This window comes from Hemiscyllium ocellatum, chromosome 3 (genome assembly GCF_020745735.1).
Source record: "Hemiscyllium ocellatum isolate sHemOce1 chromosome 3, sHemOce1.pat.X.cur, whole genome shotgun sequence".
Classification (NCBI taxonomy): Eukaryota; Metazoa; Chordata; class Chondrichthyes; order Orectolobiformes; family Hemiscylliidae; genus Hemiscyllium; species Hemiscyllium ocellatum.
In genome coordinates this window covers 125,387,239-125,406,038 of record NC_083403.1, presented here as the reverse complement: position 1 = coordinate 125,406,038, position 18,800 = coordinate 125,387,239, and the positions used below count along the sequence as shown (strand labels likewise).

At 39.3% G+C, this 18,800-nt stretch overlaps 1 protein-coding gene across 1 annotated transcript in view; it reads right to left on the bottom strand.

Moving 5' to 3' along the window:
- Positions 1 to 18,800, bottom strand: part of mboat2b (membrane bound O-acyltransferase domain containing 2b) — a 131,226-nt gene that overhangs the window by 43,337 nt on the left and 69,089 nt on the right. Inside the window, exons 4-5 of the mRNA XM_060853228.1 lie at positions 11,856 to 11,951; positions 10,515 to 10,570 (exon numbers count right to left, since the gene is read on the bottom strand). Of these exons, the coding sequence (XP_060709211.1) occupies positions 10,515 to 10,570; positions 11,856 to 11,951 (152 nt within the window). The remainder of the gene's footprint in view (positions 1 to 10,514; positions 10,571 to 11,855; positions 11,952 to 18,800) is intronic.

Genomic DNA, 18,800 nt, shown 5'->3' with positions numbered 1-18,800 from the left:
ATATTTCCTCTTTCCCATGATTGGAAGACTCATTTAAAACAAAAAAAATATAGACTGACATCTAACTTGACAAAATTAAACATGCTGTGCATTGGATTTTATTTCTTTTACGTCACAAATTTAAGTTAATACATCTATTTTTGCTCATTGTTCATTAACCACCTTCAGCCATGAACCATCTTAGCTGAATATATATGAATGATTTTTCATTTTGCTGGTGGCAACAATCATGCAAGCTTCATTCTTCAATTAACTCAGCATAGCTTCTTGCGCTCAAGTGCTGCAGAATGCTTCTACTGACAGCATAGCTGCTAAATGAAGCTTCTCAACAATTTACACATATGTAGCTCTCTTTCAAAAAGTGAATTCAAGTAGGATTGAAATCATGCACCATTCTATTTTGACATGCAACAACCACCAGCATGTCATGCATGCATAAAAAAAGCATACATTATATAATAAAACAATTAATCTAGGGTCAAAGAAAATCCATAGACTATGACAATTACCATATCGTGCTGAACTAATTCCAAATTGCTCATAAAGAGATATTATCGCTCTGCTTTGACCTTCTACTGGAAACTACAGAAAATAAGAAGGTATGTTATCACTTTAAGAAAGCCTTGTATGTAACCACATATCCATTTTATAGCAATCTAAGTTTAATTCAATAAATTATTTCCTTTAGTTACATGAAAGAAAAATGAAATGAACTCGCAAATTTTTACTGGTCAGCCTCCATAAAATATTTGACCAGTTTAGGCAACTAAATGATATTAAGCATCAATTCCCCATTACAGTGTTTGACAATCATATAATTAAGAATATTCTATTTACATTGCTAGTTCTAACAAATATAATTCCAACAAATACAATTCCCAAGACTAATTATGCTATCACAAAAAATGTCAATACTATTTTCTATTTTAAAACATAGATTTATAAAATATCCAAAGAATTGTTTCAGAATGTTTAAGGATCAGTAGCAACAAAAACACTTACTCAGACAGGCAATTGTTTTCTTGTCTTAGTGATTCGGCACACCTATTACTATCCAGGAGACAGCGCATTTCTTTGCGTTAGACACTTCCCAAAAAAATGTTCTCAGCAATCATAACAATAAATCTTTCAGATTAGCAAGAATACCTCACAAATTAACTCCAGATAGACAGAAATCCAATCTTCTCAAATCGAGAGTTTAGGGCAAGTAGTGTTAGCTGTTCTGAATGACAAATCTTGAGCTTTGGATAATAGTCTCTTTGTAAGCTGAGAGCAGTTATACACAGTGCTAACTGGCTCATAATATTTTGTTTTGAGAACATTAAGAGTGAAATTCATCCCTACTGAAAAGATTTCCTACATGGAATGGGGAAAACATCCTTTCTGCATTTGCCCTGTCAATCCCCTTAAGAACCCTATACGTTTCAAAGAGATCACCTCTTATTCTTCTGAATTCTAATATAGTCCCAACCTGTTTAACCTTTGCTTATAAGACAATCCCTCCATAGCAGGGACTATCCTACTGAACCTTATCTGAACTGCTTCCAATGCAACATCTTTCCTTAAATGAGGGGACCAAGACTGCTCCAGATGTGGTCTCACCAACATCTTGTCCAGTTGTTGTAAAACATTAATTTTCATAGCCAATTCACTTGAAATAAGGGCCAATATTCCATTAGCCTTCCTAATTACTTGCTGTACCTACGTGTACCTTTTGTGTTTCATGTACAAGTACTGCCAAGTGACTTTGCATTGTAGCTTTTCTCCCATGTAAATAGTATTCTGTTCTGTCTTCCAAAATGAACAAGTTCACTTTTTTTTTCACATTATACTTCATTTGCTAACTTATTGCTCACTTAACCAATCAATATTTCCCTGTAAACTATTTGTGTCCCAGTCGCAACTTGTCTTTTCTGCCTTTTTTGTCTGCGAATTTGGCTACAGAACATTCACTTCCATTCTCGAAGTCATCCATATGTATTGTAAACAGTTGTGGTTCCAATATTGATCCTGGAGGAGTGTCACAGGTCACCAAACTGAGGAAGAACTTCTTATCCCCATTTGGTGTTTCCTGCCCACTTTTCAATTCTCTACTTGTGCTAATATACTTCCCCCAATGCTATGGGCGCTTATCTAACAACTTAACTGTTTGAGAGGTACCTTGTGGAACACCTTCTGGAAGTCCACATACAGCGCATCCACTGGTTCTCCTCGGTCACACTGATTGACGCTAATAAATTAATTAGTTAGGCACGATTGTCCTTAAATGAAGTTATGCTGACCCTGCTTGATACAATTGTGATTTTCAAATGCTTTGCTTTTATCTCCTTAATAATTAATGGCAATACTTTTCCAACAATAGGTATTAGGCTAATTGGTCTATAGTTACGCGTTTTTCGCATCCCTCATGTTTTCTTTGAAGAGCAATGTCACATTGGCAGTTTTTTTAATCCTCTGGTACTTAAATTCATAGAGGTGTACAACATGAAACAGACCCTTTTATCCAATTCGTCCATGCTAATCAGATATCCTAAACTAATCTGGTACCATTTGCCAGTGCTTGGCCCTTATCCCTCTAAACTCTTTCTATTCTAGAATCCAAGCTTTTTGAGAAAATTACAACTGATCTAGCTATTTCTGTACCTACATCTTTTAGGATCCTATGAATCAAATCATCAGGGCAAGGGGACCTATCAGCCTTTATCCCCTCACTTTGTCTGATACTACGACTCAAGTGATGGCGATTGTAAGTAAGGTGATAGATGTAAGGGGTCTTAAGGGATGGCATGGTGGCTCAGTGGTTAGCACAGCTTCAGTGTACATGTAACTTTCCCAGCAAATGCTCCACTTAGATGGGCTGTTGGTGTGCAAGATTGAGATTTATTTAGAAGATAGGTAAAGAAAGCTTTTCACGTTGTGGTTCAAGAACTAGGAGATACAAATTTAAGGTTTGGACAAGGGACACAAGGTGAATGTAAGGAATTCTCGCCATCTTGGTAAAATTTGGGTTCCTTCAACTGAATGGTTCAAAATCTCTTTCAATGGAAAGGAAGTTATTATAACAAATGATGACAGGGCTACAAGACTAGCCCTCCTTTTCAAAATATGCTAAAGCTCCAAGACCAAACCTCTCCTAATTAAATCAGAACTCTGAAAGCATTTGCTTCCAATCAGAAGCAGATTTGGTTGTAGGAAGAGGCCAGAGTCCTAATTATTCCTCAAGAGCTAGAACTCGAAATTGGCAATAAGTTTCACGTTTTGTGACCTTCTCTCAGTCTGTTGTGGTGACCCAAGAACTTGAGAATTTAGTTAATCAAATCATCCACTATGTCCTTCTAATTATCTTTGTACAGCTTTTTATTTAGCTCTGGCTGCAAGCATCAATGTGTTATGAAATTAGACAAGCCTAAGTGACGAAATCACTTTTGTCCAACAGCTTAAAGTCTTCTGCATTAGCTGAGAGAATTTTTAAACGATAACCATATTGATATTGTCTCCAAGATCTGGTAAAGTAATTAAAATTCAGCACAAACTAGCCCTATTTAGACGTGGTAATTCCTGATGGCCTCAGGTATCATGCATCAACATGGTAAGATGTCGGCTGTAATTTTTTTCAGCTCAATCCAAATATGAAAGCATCCAAAATGATGAACAACTAGATACTCAAGTACCACTCAAGCCTTTTTTTTTTGTCTCCAAGTGTCACCTTTTTCATCGAATATACAACATTACAGCGCAGTACAGGCCCTTCGGCCCCCAAATGTTGCGCTGACTTGTCATACCAATCTGAAGCCAATCAAACCTACACTATTCCATGAACTTTCATGGAATAGGAGATCATAGGAACCAGAGGGTATAGTTTCAGAACAAAAGGAGTGCCAATTTAAGACTGAGGAGAAAATTTCTTCTTTCAGAAGAGAGTGTCCTTGGACATCCCTGCCACAGAACCGTGGGGTATGGTCCTTACATATATTTAAAGGCTGACATAGATTCTTGATCAATAGGGGAATCAAGAATTACAGGGAAAAGTCAAGAAGGAGGTCCTAAGGAATGTCAGATCAGCCATGCTCCGATTAAATGCTGAAACAGCCTTACGGAGCTGTACTTCCTTTCTTTTGAACTCTTCGCTTCCATTTATGAAGCCCAAGATCCCATGTGCTCTGCTAATCACTGTCTCAATGTCTTGCCATTTCAAAGATCTGAGCGTATATGCAGTTCCACTCTCTTTTGTCTTGCACATGTACTTACAGATTCCTATGTCCCTACGCACACTTTATCATCATTCCATTATTAAGTCTACGTTGCCTCTCAGTATGCTTTCTGTCAAAATGTATCACTCACCCATCTATGAAATGTCACCTGCCACTTGTCTGCACACTCCACTATTTCTACTTATGTCCTGTTGCAGTCAATTAGAGTTTCACACACCCCACCCATGTTTTTTGCCACACCTTTAAGTTTGGTACAAGCAGCAAATATTAAAATTTTACTCTGTTTCAATATCCAAAGTGACTTATAGTCATCAATAAAAAGACAATGATTCTAATATTGATTTTTGGGAAAGTATAAATTTTATTCTGAAAATAAAGACACTGTTTTGTCTCCTAAAGCATATTTTTGAAACCCAACTTGGCAATGATTTTCCTAAACAATGAGCCACAATTTTGTTAATAGTTTTTGTATGGATTTTCACTGCATTTCCTTCAATATTTTCTGATAATTCAATAAATTCAAACAAGATTTATCAAGCACAATCCATCTTTTAATAATCTGACCTGACTCTCTAACAAACTGCAACCTCTCCAGGTGCCCCATTGAGTATTCCCCACCCCCCACCACATTTACGGATTCTAAAACCATACTCAGCCTAACATCATTTATCTGGCTTACAGTTGATAAGACTATCCCTACACACTTTCTTATATGGAGTTGCAAATTTGCCACTCTCCAATCTCTTGCACTTCTTCCATATTCATTATTTCCAACCCCCAGATGTTCAGAAACCTGTAATGAAAACCCCCTCCAGATAAGCAACACAGCAACTCAGTGTTGATAGCATTTCCAGCCCTCCTACCTCTAAGCCTTCACCCCATCCATCACTTACAAAATATTGGAAGAAATAGAGATATTGAAAGGTTTTCTTTCCTTACTAGACATACTTTGCCCAAGAGCCCTAAAATGAGAACAATACCACTGGATCAACTAGCCAGAGACGTACTCAACAATTTAACTTTCATAAACCAGATGTAAGCTGTCCCATTGTTCTAGATTTGCCACTCTTTCAAAATCACTGGGCAGAAAACCTAGCCTAAATATTTAAATGTAACTATTCATTAAGTTTGCAACATGATGACTAAATAATTCTTAAAACTACAAGTGAAAGCCTATGCAAGACACAACCCAACTGATAATTAATGAATAATTGTACTGCCAAGGTTGAATTGCTTCACTGTTAAAAACCAATCATCTCAAAAGTGAGTCAGTATAAGTAAATGCCCAGACCACATGCTAAAATCCTGTTTTAAAAGTGCAATTTTGTTAAAATAAGAGACTTGCTAACATGCGTAATCAGAAAATGAACTACTTTTAAAAAACAAACTATGCAATTTAAGTATCTTGTGAAACACTCCACACACACCCTGTAATTAGTGCACTTTGTAATGTAATAATGCATAGAAAACTATGGCAACAAAATAGAGCCAGTGACATTTAGATTGTGAACCTTCAGTACGTACATATGAGGTGTCAAGGGTTGAGCAAAGAAATGCAACGTCAGTTTGCTACACCACCCCATCTATAAAAGTGGGGAAGATAGATAGCCTTAGTCTGTCCCTTTATATTCTCGTCTATATAAATTACTGTCAAGATTAGAGTGGTGCTGGAAAAGCACAGCAGGTCAGGCAGCATCAGAGGAGCAGGAAAATTGACTTGTCGGGCAGGAGCCCTTCATCAGGAATGCCTGAAATGTCGATTTTCCTGCTCCTCAGATACTGCCTGACCTGCTGTGCTTTTCCAGCACCACTCTAATCTTGACTCTGATCTCCAGCGTCTGCAATCCTCACTTTTGCCTATATAAATTACTGTGCCTCTTAACGGAACATCTGTAACATGGATTTTTTTCATTCATCATAAATGTAATAAACAAAAATGAACTGTAAAAACATCCACAGATATACAAAAAGGAAACACTTGGCTAAGATGAATGTGGATCCATTAAAAGCAGTCAGAATTTAGAAAGGGGAATATAGAAATAGCAGAGAAGCTAAATAATTACTTTTATTTTATTTATTTTCATAAAGAAAGGTACAAGAAATCACCAACTGTTACAGGTCCAAGTGACATGGAAGAATGAGTGGTTAAGAGGTAATCAGTATTAATAAGGCGACTGTACAGGAGACTTTAATGAAGGTTGATAAGTCTCCAGGACCTGAGTCTATATCCCAGAGTGTCCACAGAGTCTCTACAGTGCAGAAACAGGCCATTTGACCTGGTGGGTCAGCAATGACCCTCCAAACAGCATCCCAACCAACCTGCAACCCCACATTTACCATGACTAATCCACCTAGCCTATATCTCCCTGAACATTTGGGTGCAATTTATCATGGCCAATCGACATAAGATGCACATCTTTGAACTGTGGGAGGAATCCAGAGCACCTGGTTGAAATGCACACACATGGGGAGAATGTGCAAACTCCACACAGACAGCTACCCAAGGCTGGAATCAAACCTGGTCCCTGGCATGGTGAGGCAACAGTACTAATCACTAAGGCATCACTCCACCCTGGTGAAGGAGGTGTCACGTTGCTATGGTCTTTTCAGACCATAGGGGCTGCTCTCTCAGAGAGAAGTGACTAGTGGTGATTTAACCTGAGGGCCACCAGACCTCAGGCGAGGGAAAAGGTTGAGAAGGAGAGTCCTTCATGGTAACAAAGATTGGCATGACACAAAGATTGGTGGAGTAGCAGAAAGCATAAGGGACTGTCAGAGAATACAGGAGGATATAGATAGACTGGAGAGTTGAGTGGAAAAGTGGCAGATGGCTTTCAATCCAGACAAATGTGATGTGATGCATTTAGACAAGTCTAATTCTAGAGTGAATTATACAATGGATGGAAGAGCCATGGGAAAAGTTAATGGACAGGGAGATCTGGGAGCGCAGATCCATTGTACCCTGAAGGTTGCTGCACAGGTGGATAGAGTGGTCAAGAAGGCATATAGTATGCTTACCTTCATTGGATGGGTTATGAGTATAACAGCTGGCAAGTCATGTTAAAATTGTACAAGACATTGGTTGGGCCACATTTAGAATACTGTGTACAGTTCTGGTCGCCACATTACCAAAAGGATGTGGACGCTTTAGAGAGGGTGCAAAGAAGGTTTACGAGGATGTTGCCTGGTATGGAAGATGCTAGCTATGAAGAGAGGTTGAGTAGGTTAGGTTTATTTTCACTAGAAAAAAGGAGATTGAGGGGGGACCTGATTGAGGTTTACAAAATCATGAAGGGTATAGACAGGGTGGATAGAGACAAGCTTTTTCCCAGGGTGAAGGATTCAATAATGAGAGGAGGAAAGTTTAAGGGGGATACACTTGGCAAGTACTTCACACAGAGGGTGATCGTCATTTGGAACACGTTGCTAGCAGCAGGCACGGTAGATTCATTTAAGATGCGTCTGGACAGATGCATGAGTAGGTGGGGAGCAGAGGGATACAAATGCTCAGGAATTGACCTACAGGTTTAGACAGTACATCTGGATCAGCTCAGGCTTGGAGGGCCGAAAGGCCTGTTCCTGGACTATAAATTTTCTTTGCTCTTTGTAACCTCAACTGGTGAAGGGTATGACTGTGGAGATAGTCAATGTATTGATAAAATTATTCTGAAATTCCAGAAGGATTCTTGTAAATGTCACCCCACTAAGAAAGGGGCTGGGGAACAAACAGAGAATTACAGTCCCATCAGCCTTATATCAGTTATAGAGAACATGAGAGAATCTATCATAAAGGATATGATAAGTGGACATTAGAAAAACTAAACTGATCGGGCACAGCCAGGATGGATTTTCAAATGGAAAAGTCTATGTTCTGGCAACCTGGAATTTTTTTTTCAGACATTATTAGCAAAGCCAACAAGGGTGAGGGTGGCAGGATGGGGCAATGGATGTAGCATATTGAATTTTCAGAAGACTTTTAATAAGGTCTTAGCAAAATTGAAGTGCATATAGGAGATAATGTACTAACATACATAAAGTCAAGAGTGTGTTGCTGGAAAAGCACAGCAGACTAGGCAGCATCCAAGGAGCAGGAGAATCAACGTTTCAGGCATATGCCCCTTCATCAGGAATCTGACATTCTTAAATGATTGGCTAACCTCACAGCACCAAGGTCCCAGGTTCGATTCTAGCCTCGGGCAACTGTCTGTGGAGTTTGCACATTCTCCCCGTGTCTGCGTGGGTTTCCTCCGGTGCTGCGGTTTCCTCCCACAGTCCAAAGATGTGCAAGTCAGGTGAATTGGCCATGCTAAATTGCCCATAGTGTTAGTTGCATTAGTCAGAGAGGAAATGGGACTGGGTGGGTTACTCTTCGGAGGGTTGGCGGGCCTGTTTCCAAACTGTAGGGAATCTAATCCAATCTAAAAACAGGCAGAAAATTGTAAGAATAAAACGAGTTATTCTCATGTCCGTAGACCGTTACTAACAATGTTCCACCGGATCACTTCTTGGGCACCATCTGTTCACAACATAGATCAATAATTTGTCAATGGGAATTAAAAGTAGTATTTCCAAATTTGCAGAGGATACAAAGCTAAGCAGGAATGTGTTGTGAGGAAGGATTCAGGAGGATTTGTACAGACTTAGCGATTGGGCAAGGTGGAGGTAAATATAGAATGTGGAAATAAATCATGGAGGTTATACATTTCATGTTCGGAGAAACAGATGCACAGAGTATTTCTTAAATAGCAAGAGGTTAGAAAACTATGGTTGGAAAGTATTTGTCCAATCTCTTGCCATAGGCCTGTCCCGTGATCTTGGGAGCAAGTCCGGTAAACCTTCATTTGACTCCCTCTACGGCAGTAATATCTTTCCTTACATAAGGAGGCCAAAACTGTGCACAGTACTCTAGGTGTAGTCTAAGCAAGCTCCTGTATAACTGAAGCAGGCCTTCATTAGTCTTGTACTTAAATCCTTTGCAATACAGGCTAACATTTCACTAGCCTTCTAAATAACATCTTGATGCCTCTTTAGTGACTTAATAATGAGGACACCTAGGCCTCACACTTTATACAGCCATAATTTCCGATGTCTCACCATTTAAGAGATAATCCTGCAATCATCCACCTCCAAAGCCAATTACCAATCCATGTCAGAGTGTGACTTCCAGTTACGACTTCTTATTTTGTAAATAACTGTGTGAAACCTAATGAAATGCCTTTGGTGAGATCTATATGAACAACTATGTGGGGGCAATCTTAAGGTAAGGAGCAATGGTTCAGAGAGAATTTGAGGAAACACATTTCACTCAGAGGCAGTGGGAATGTGGAACTCACTGTCGAAAAAGTGTGCTAGAAATGGGAACCCTCAAGATATTGAAATAGTATTTAGATGAGCACTTGAAATGCTGTACCATACAAGATGGGTGAAGGAACTCTTTCAGTGTAGTTAAAAACTTGTCAACTCCATCACTTTATAGTTTCCTACTGTTTGTATATTAGTGACCTCCTCAAAAAACAACTAAACAGATTAATCAAGCATGAAGTACCATGCAGATGTTTTTGTGCTTTCTGAGACCAACTTATACTTCTCCAAATGCTCAGATGAACTAAACTAAGACACTAAAGTGAAACAGGAAAACCAAATTTGGATACAAACATCACTATTAATCAGAAATCAGGCAAGTGTTGACAGGTGGCATTAAGAAAATTACTCATGAACACAATCAAATGAATTATATATTTAGAAAGCTGATCAATGTAGTCAACATGTATGTGAAAACAAGTTTTGTTTAATTAACCTGGTGTAATTTTTTTGAAAAATAATTTATCAAGCTCCAGGTGAAGATCGTTGGAGATAGGACATATATTGGGATGCTTGCATCAGAACTGGCGGAAGTCCTAGATATGTGATCATACATGAGATATACTTGGAAAACGTCTGAAGTTAACACTGCTGCTAGAGACCCTCTTTGAATGTGTGTGTCCCTGGACTATTGGTGCAGATATAGTCCAAGAAATAATAGAGTCGAGGTGAGAGAGAGCAAAAGGAAAGTATCTTGAAAGAGATAAACACTGAATGTGGAGAAACTCAGCGGGTCCAGTGGCACACAGAGAAAAACAGTTAATATTTAGAGTCTGGCATGACCCTTTTTCAGAACTCTTGTTCTGAGGAGGACTTGTACCAACTCAAAGTTATACTTTAAATCTGCAAAAATAAACAAGAAACAGAAATATATAGATAGTTTAGTTTATTCAAAATGAGATTCAGTTAAACAATTTATTAAACAACTTGATATTTGCTTACCATCATGAATTTCAAAGGCCAGACTGGTTATCTTCTGTGTAATTATCATCATCGGACTACAGAACAAAGTAGCAGAAGGCGAAAAAATGTTGAGTCTTTTTTGAGTAAAACTGTTCAGAACATAATCTGCAGGCAGACTAAAATGACATTTTTCACAGGATGGAGTAATGCAGCGAGCTAAACAATGTACCTTTCTCTCGAAGCCAAGTCAAATCCTGCACAGTCTCCTCCTTCTGTCGTCAAATAAATTGGCACTTGCCACACAAGGCCATTGAAAATTTTAAATATGCTAACTTCATTTCTAATTAGTAAAAGCAAAATCCGAGCAATAGATAATAATCTTGAAATCACATCTTACTTAAGCAGTATACATGTACCACATTAATCTTTTCGTGAATTGGCTTGTAAAATGTCAGGACAGAAGCAGAGAGAAAGCAATTTTTGGTTATACTGAATGCATTACTTTCCTCATTCCAGAGTAGTGATAGTGATAGAGGTCTAAAATGGCATCATCATTGCCATATCATCGTATAAAGAGTACACCCATCTCCAATTTGACCAAATCGATCCTGTAACTTGACTGAAACTAAAGTACAAGCATGCATCGAGCAGAGGGCTGTGCTACTAGGAAAAACTTGATAAGGTGGAAATCTGGTCTTTAAAGCTATTCTTAATAAAATAAACAGATAGTTACTTGAATAACTTAGAAACTTTAAAGCCATTTGAGCAAGCTACAAAGTCAAATTAGTTAAAAACGGTAAAAGAAATTTGGACTATTAACTTCAAGACTATAGTCATGAGAGTCAAATCAAGAGGAGTTGACCTGGAAAGATTCTGCAAAGCAAAACCTCAAGTCGTGACAAAACTAAGAATTTCTGCAGCTTCTGCAGAAATCGAAACATTCACAAGCTGTCGGCAAGAGATACTAATAACAAACCACTAAGTCTGGATATGTAAACATTGAGAAGCTGCCCAGTTTTGGGGATATAAAAACAGCATGTACGCTAATTATTGATTTTAAGAAAAGGTTACCATGAAATCTATGTCCTGGGTTGTTTCACCAGAGCTCTGAACTTCTAAGTACCGTTTAGACTGAAATAAAATTATTTACGAACCTTAACTCGTGAATAATTTCCAGTGAGCAACAATTTGTATGGGAACATAAAACGAATTCAATCACAAATTTTCAGCTACATCAAAATCTCATACATTATATTAACAGCTCTAAAGTTCAGATATTAGAAAGCAGATTCTATTTTAAACATTTAGGGTCACTAGGCTGGCTTAGATTTCAAGTACTGTAATGGGTTTTCCCAAAATTACTAAGAGAAATACACTTACCCAGTAAAATCAGCTGAATACTGTCCATAGTCAAAGAGATATACTCTGCTAACTTGGCACAAAGTGAGGTATCCAAAAGCAATGACAAAACAAAACCTAAAAAAAAAAGTAGGACTTCATCACTCAAGAACCATTAGTGCACAAAGATACTTGACTACAACATGCTTAACTTTAGGAGGTTTCAGTTTGTTTCTTAATTTACCAATTTTCCCAAAGGAGAAACTATTCTCCATCAAATTGATTCCAGAGATGAGAAGTTTGTCTGAGCAGTTTAGACCTATTCTTCTAGACTCTAGAGAGTATGAGAGGAAATCCAATTGAAGTACATAAGATGTGAAAGGGGACTGACAAAGTAGATGTGGAGAGATGTTTCCTTATGTGGGGCAATCTAGAATGAGCAGTCATAGACTTAGGAGAAGGTGTAGCAGATTTAGAGAAAGGTGAAGAGAAATTACTTTCAAAAGGGTGGTGAATCTGTGAAATTCACTACCTCAGAGTATGGTGGAGACTGGCACATTTAGTGAATTTAAGGAGAGATTTTTAATTTGTGATAGGCTATTGACAGCAGGTATGAAAGCAGAATTAGGCCAGATGGAGATCAACCATGACCATAGTGAATGACAAAATAGGCAAGGGACTGAATTGCCTACCTCTACATAAGAGCGCAAGAACTAGCAGCAAAGTCAGAATATTGTTCCAAAAACATCAGCTAAAGGTAATTCTCAGATCACACTAAACATGATTTCTACTTTGTTTTTCATAAATTTTTTGATTCTTTCTTTCTTTGTTATTCTCGCCAAGGAACTCAAAACTTCAAGTACAATACAGAAGGGATGAAGTAGTGAGAATGTCTGAACACCAGTCTTAAAGACACAAGTTTAAATCTCAAATGCCAGTCATCATCATGAGTCAGTATTTTACTGGCTTCATTCACTGGCAATAGGAATCTACAAGGTGAGAAAGAAACCACCTTGAGAGTAAACTATAAGACAATTTCTCCAATTAACGTTCAGTCTATTTGAACCTATTTAAAGAATCAATTAAGTAAAAAGTTTTAACAGTGTTAACATTTTCTCCTCTTTCAATGCCTGTTTCCACATTGTAGGGAATCTAATCTAATCTTATATCCAAAGCATTGGATTGTGTCATTGGCTTTTAAGATAGTCAATATACTCAATTCAAATTGGGTTGGAGTTTATAGTTTTGGGGTATAATTTAAACTAATTGGCTGAATTCAAATTTGTGTTTTTATCTCATAGCAACTCAGCAAGTGCTGTTTGCTCTGAATCAATGTTACTTTGTAACTTCTCCAGCACTCTACGTACTTGCCAAGTCCTTCACTCTCAAAAGGTACACCCACATCTTCATAATGCTACACATCTCTATAAGATCTTTAGAATTTTCTGTTCCATTGCCAATAAGTAGTCTCTGCTTTCTTAATGTTTCATACAACTCAAGTAGTGGATTCCTGATATCATAAATCTTTATTGCATCCTTTTCAAAAAGCATTGGCAACCTAATTTAGGCTCAATGTTTAAATCATCACGTGTGTTCATATGCCTTCATGGATTAATTGCTTCCCCATTACTACGACCTTATACAGTCCAAAAGCCCCGCAAAACATTCCCGATTGGTATTTTGTTCATTCTGCAGCTTCCATGCCTTCAGAAGACTAGATCCTATACTCTAGCATGGTTAAAACATTGTTACTGAGACACCTTCTCCGCCTCGAAGGCTAAATCTCAAAATCCACTTTTTGAACTATAGCCTTTTTGTGGCTTTGATAGTTAGTCTGGTTATACTTGCTATGACATGTTATTTTTTTCCTTTTTTATAAAGGAAAGTTGTAAGAAAGAAAGTTTGTATTTGTTGTAAATTTTCTATAGACATTTTCCTTATCTACGTTCTGCATTATATTAAATGCCTATAATCTACTGACATGCATCCTCTTGCAAGTTATTTGGTTTTCATAACATTTCCACCATTAAGTTTTATCAGCTGTAAATATACCCAAATCCAAATAATGTGTACACAAAATCAATGGCTGTAACATTTGACCTCAGATCCACCATTGTGTAACTCCTTCCAAAATGCACCTGACTTTTTTTTTAATCATTTGACTAACATCTTGATGGTGCCATATTCATCAAAACCGTGGGCCTCAACTTAAAGTTAACATGTTTCAGTTCTGATCCTTTCAAAAATACCAGTGGTTGCAGGACTCCAGTCTGAAAAACGCCCTTCCACCACTGTCTGTCTTTGACTGAGCCAGTTCTATATCCATCTTATCAGCTCACCATGAATCTCATGCAACTCGATCTTTTGTATCGGCCTTCCGTGAGGGATTTTGTCAAAAGCTTTGCAGAAGTCCATATTGACAACATCTACTGCCCTCAATCTTCTTTGTCACTTCTTCAAATTAACTTTGAGACACACTACCTCCGCCACACAAAACTATGCTGCTCAAGTGCATATTTTTCCAAACATTAGGAAATCCTATTCTTAAGAATCTTCTCCAATAATTTCCCAGCACTGACACAATGGTCAAAGTATTCTCAAAGTAACAACATTGGCTATTCTCTGGTCCTCTGTTACTAAAAACAGGATACAAAAACTTTATACAAAATTTCCACTTCTGCATCCCTCAGCATTCTGGGATAGACTCCAGCACATCCTGGGGATTGGACTACCTTAAATGCTTTTCAACACCACCACCTTTTTTTATATTGACATATCCAAGAATATTAACCTACCTCCCCTGAGACTCTCTACCCACCATGTCCTACTCAGTTTTGAATGCCAGTGCAAAGTATTCATTTAAGAACCTCACCCACTTCTGGCTCTGTGCAAACATTCCCTCCTTTGTCCTTGATTGGACCTACCCTTCCACTAGCTACCCTCTTGCACCTTTTACATGTATAAAAAAAACTCGGGAATTGACTTAATCCTGTTTGTCAAACACATTTCCTGGCCCATTTTAGCCTTTGAAATACTTTGTTTGAGTTCTTTCTTGCTATCTTTGTATTCTGAGAGTTCTGTCCATCTTCAGTTTCAAATTTATGTTTGCCTTCTTTTTCTTTCTGATTACGTTCTCAATTTCTCTTACCATCCAAATCCTTCATTTTCATAGAAACATGATGGCCCTGAATTCTAAACCAACTGACCTTTAAAAGATTCCCAGATGTCAGATGTGGCTTTACCCCTCAAACAGCCACCCCAATCTGCATTCTTAGTTCCTGCCTTCCTCCAGTTAAGTATTTTTATCAGAGGACTACTCTTATTATCCATAATTAGCTTTAATTTTAGAATTATGGTCACTTTTTGCAGAAATGTTATCCCACTGAAACTTCAATCACCTGGCCAGGCTCATTCTCTAAATGGCCCCTTCCCCAGATGGGCTACTTCCATATGGTTTTGAAAAGGAAACGGTCCTGGTCACACCTATAAAATTCCTCCCAGTCCAAGCCCCTGGCACAAAGCAAGTCCCAGTCAGTCAAACTAGGGGAAGTTAACCATTTTTTAAAACATTTCCGTAATCTACACACACACACACACACACACACACACACAGTTGTGCCAAGGATTAATCCTAATCTAAAATAAAATAACCTAAGTTACTCACCCTTGAATTCACTGCTGTCCATGTGAATGTCCAGCAGTCGCTTAAATGTCCCTAATGACCCTGCTTCCACCACCCTGACTGGCAACTCATTCCATACATTCACAGCTCTCAATGTAAAGGACCTACCTCGGATGTCTCTCTATACCCTGTTCCTAACACCTTAAAGCTATGAGCCCTCGTGGCAGTCAACCCTGCCCTGGGGAAAAGTCTCTGGCTATCAACTGTATCCGTGCTTCTCATTACCTTGTACATCCCAATCAGGTAACCTCTCTTCCTCCTCTCCAGAGAGGAAAGTCCAAGCTTGGTCAACACCTCTTTGTAAGAGGAGCCCTCCAGTCCAGGCAGCATTCTGGTAAACCTTCTTTGCGCCCTCTCCAAATCTTCCGCATCTTTCCTATAATAGGGCGACCAGAACTGGACTCAATATTCCAAGTATGGTCTCACCAGGATTTTGTAAAGCTGCAGCAAAATCTCACGACTCTTAAACTCCATCCCGTTAACGAAAGCCAAAACACCATATGCTTTCTGAACAACCCTATCCACTTGGGTGGCAACTTTGAGGGATCCTATGCACTGGAACACCAAGATCCCGCTGTTCCACCCCACTGCCAAGAAGCCTGTCTTTAATCCCATATTCAGCATTAAAGTTCGACCTTCCAAAATGCATCACTTCGCATTTATCCGAGTTGAACTCCATCTGCCATTTCTCAGTCCAGCTCCGCATCCTCTCAGTGTCGCGCGGCAGACTGCAACAGCCCTCGATACTATCAACGGCACTTTCAACCTTTGTATCATCGGCAAATTTACTAACCCACCTCTCGACCTTCGCGTCAAAGTCATTTATAAAAATTACAAAGAGCAGAGGCCCAAGAACAGAGCCCTGTGGGACACCACTCACTACTGATATCCAGGCAGAACACTTTTCATCTTCAATCACTCTCTGCCTTCTGTCAGCCAGCCAATTCTGAATCCAGACAGCCAAATCTCTCTGTATCCCGTACCTCCTGACTTTAGTTCCCCATGGTAGGCTCATTCATAAAGTCCATATACACCACATCCACTGCCTGACCTTCATCAACCTGCCTTGTCACCTCCTCAGAGAACACAAAATTTGTGAGCCATGACCTGCACCTTACAAAATGTTGCTTTTAATCATGCTATGCTTTTCCAAATAATCATAAATCCTATCCCTCAGAATTCTTTCCAAAACTTTGTTGACCAAAGACGTAAGACTGGCTGGTCTGTAATTGCCAGAGATTTCCCTATTACCCTTCTTGAAAAGAGGAACATTTGCCTCCCTCCAATCCTCCAGTATGTCTCCTATGGGGAGTGAGGAAGCAAAGATCTTCACCAGCGGCTTAGTAACCTCCTTTCTCACTTCCCGGAGCAACCTAGGATAAATCTGATCTGGCCCTGCAGACTTACCAATCTTAATGTTTGCCAAAATCTCCAGCACATCAACCTCAATCTGGATTTGTTAAAGCCTGTTTTCCGGCTCTTCAAAGTTCTCATTCACAACAAAGTCCCTTTTCTTAGTGAAAATTGAAGCTCAAAACTCATTTAGGGCTTCCCCCTATCTGCTCAGACTCCATGCACAGGTTTCCTACACTCTCTCTGACTAGCCCTACCTTAGATTACTTACAGTGTGGAAACAGGCCCTTCGGCCCAACAAGTCCACACCGACCTGCTGAAGCGCAACCCACCCATACCCCTACATTAACCCCTTACCTAACACTGTGGGCAATTTAGCATGGCCAAATCACCTGACCCGCACATCTTTGGACTGTGGGAGGAAACCGGAGCACCCGGAGGAAACCCACGCAGACACGGGGAGGACATGCAAACTCCACACAGTCAGTCGCCTGAGTCGGGAATTGAACCCGGGTCTCAGGCGCTGTGAGGCAGCAGTGCTAACCACTGTGCCACCGTACCTTCTCCCTGATCATCCCCTTATTCCCCAAGTATGAGAAAAATGTCTTTGGGTTCTCCATAATCCTTCCCGCCAAGCCTTTTTCATGCCCCCTCTTGGCTCTCCTCAGTCCATTCATGAGTTCCTTTCTAGCAAGCATATAACTCTGTTGGCTGTTAGAAGACATTAAGTACACTCCCAAAGTAACTACACCCTTCCTATTTCTGAGCTCAATCCATATAGCCACGCTTGATGAGCCCTCCAAGGTGTCCTCCCTCAGTACAGCTGTGATATTCTCCCATCCCTCTTTATCTTGCTGAAAACATCTAAATCTTGGAATGTTAAGCTGCCCATCTTGGCTCTCTCTCAACCATATCTATGTAATAGACACATTGTTATACGCATTAATCTAAGCTCCACATTCATCTGCCTAACCTTCATATTCCTCCATTAAAAACAAATACACCTCAGCACATCAGGCCTGCCACCTTCAGTGATCTTTCCCTTTGCCCTTTCTCTTAGCCTTACTGGCCTTAGTCTCTGACTCCTCTTCTGGTTCCTGCTCCCTGCCACACTAAATTAAACCCTCCGAAGGGCAAAAGGAAACCTCCCTGTCAGGATATTGGTGCCCCTCCAGTAAATGCAGTCCCAGCTGCCCCAAAGACATCCCAATAATCCATAAACATGAAGCCTTTGTTCCTACACAGCTCCACAGCCACATATTTAACTACAATATTTTTCTGTTCTTCATCTCACTAGCATATGGCACAGGTAGTCCAGAGACTATGATCCTGAGGTCATGCTTTTCAACTTCTGACCCAACTCCCAAAACTTCCTGTGCAGACCTCATCTCTTTCTACCTTTCTAATTAGATCGAATATGGACCACACCCTCTGGTTGCTCATCCTCCCCTTTCAGAATATCTTTTGCCTGCTCAGAGATCTGTCCTCAGAGAGGATATCATTGCTTGTCAGCTTAGTTACACACATTCAAAAAATTGGAAAAAAGAAGGTACTGACTAGAGCACATGCACCCACTGTATTGTGTTAACTGAACAACTTTATAATTGCATTAGATTGTTTCCCTGCTTGGGTGATACCTTTAAATTACAAAGCCAGGAAGATTTTCTTTTTTAAAATCAAGACCTTCAAGTCTAACTGAAGTAGCTTCAGGCCAATCCACATCCAATAAACTGCTCTAAAAACTCTGGAAACATTGAGAGCTAACAATTTACCACATTTTTGAACAGAAAAGATCCCAGCATTAAACAAAAAAAAAACACCAACTAATGAAATCTTTAAAAAAATGCAGAATCCAAATCCTCCGAGAAAATGGATCAATTCCTCATTGGGCTGTATTTTTTTATATATAAGTTATTCATTTTGTGGGATATGGTCATCACTGGCTGGCCTGC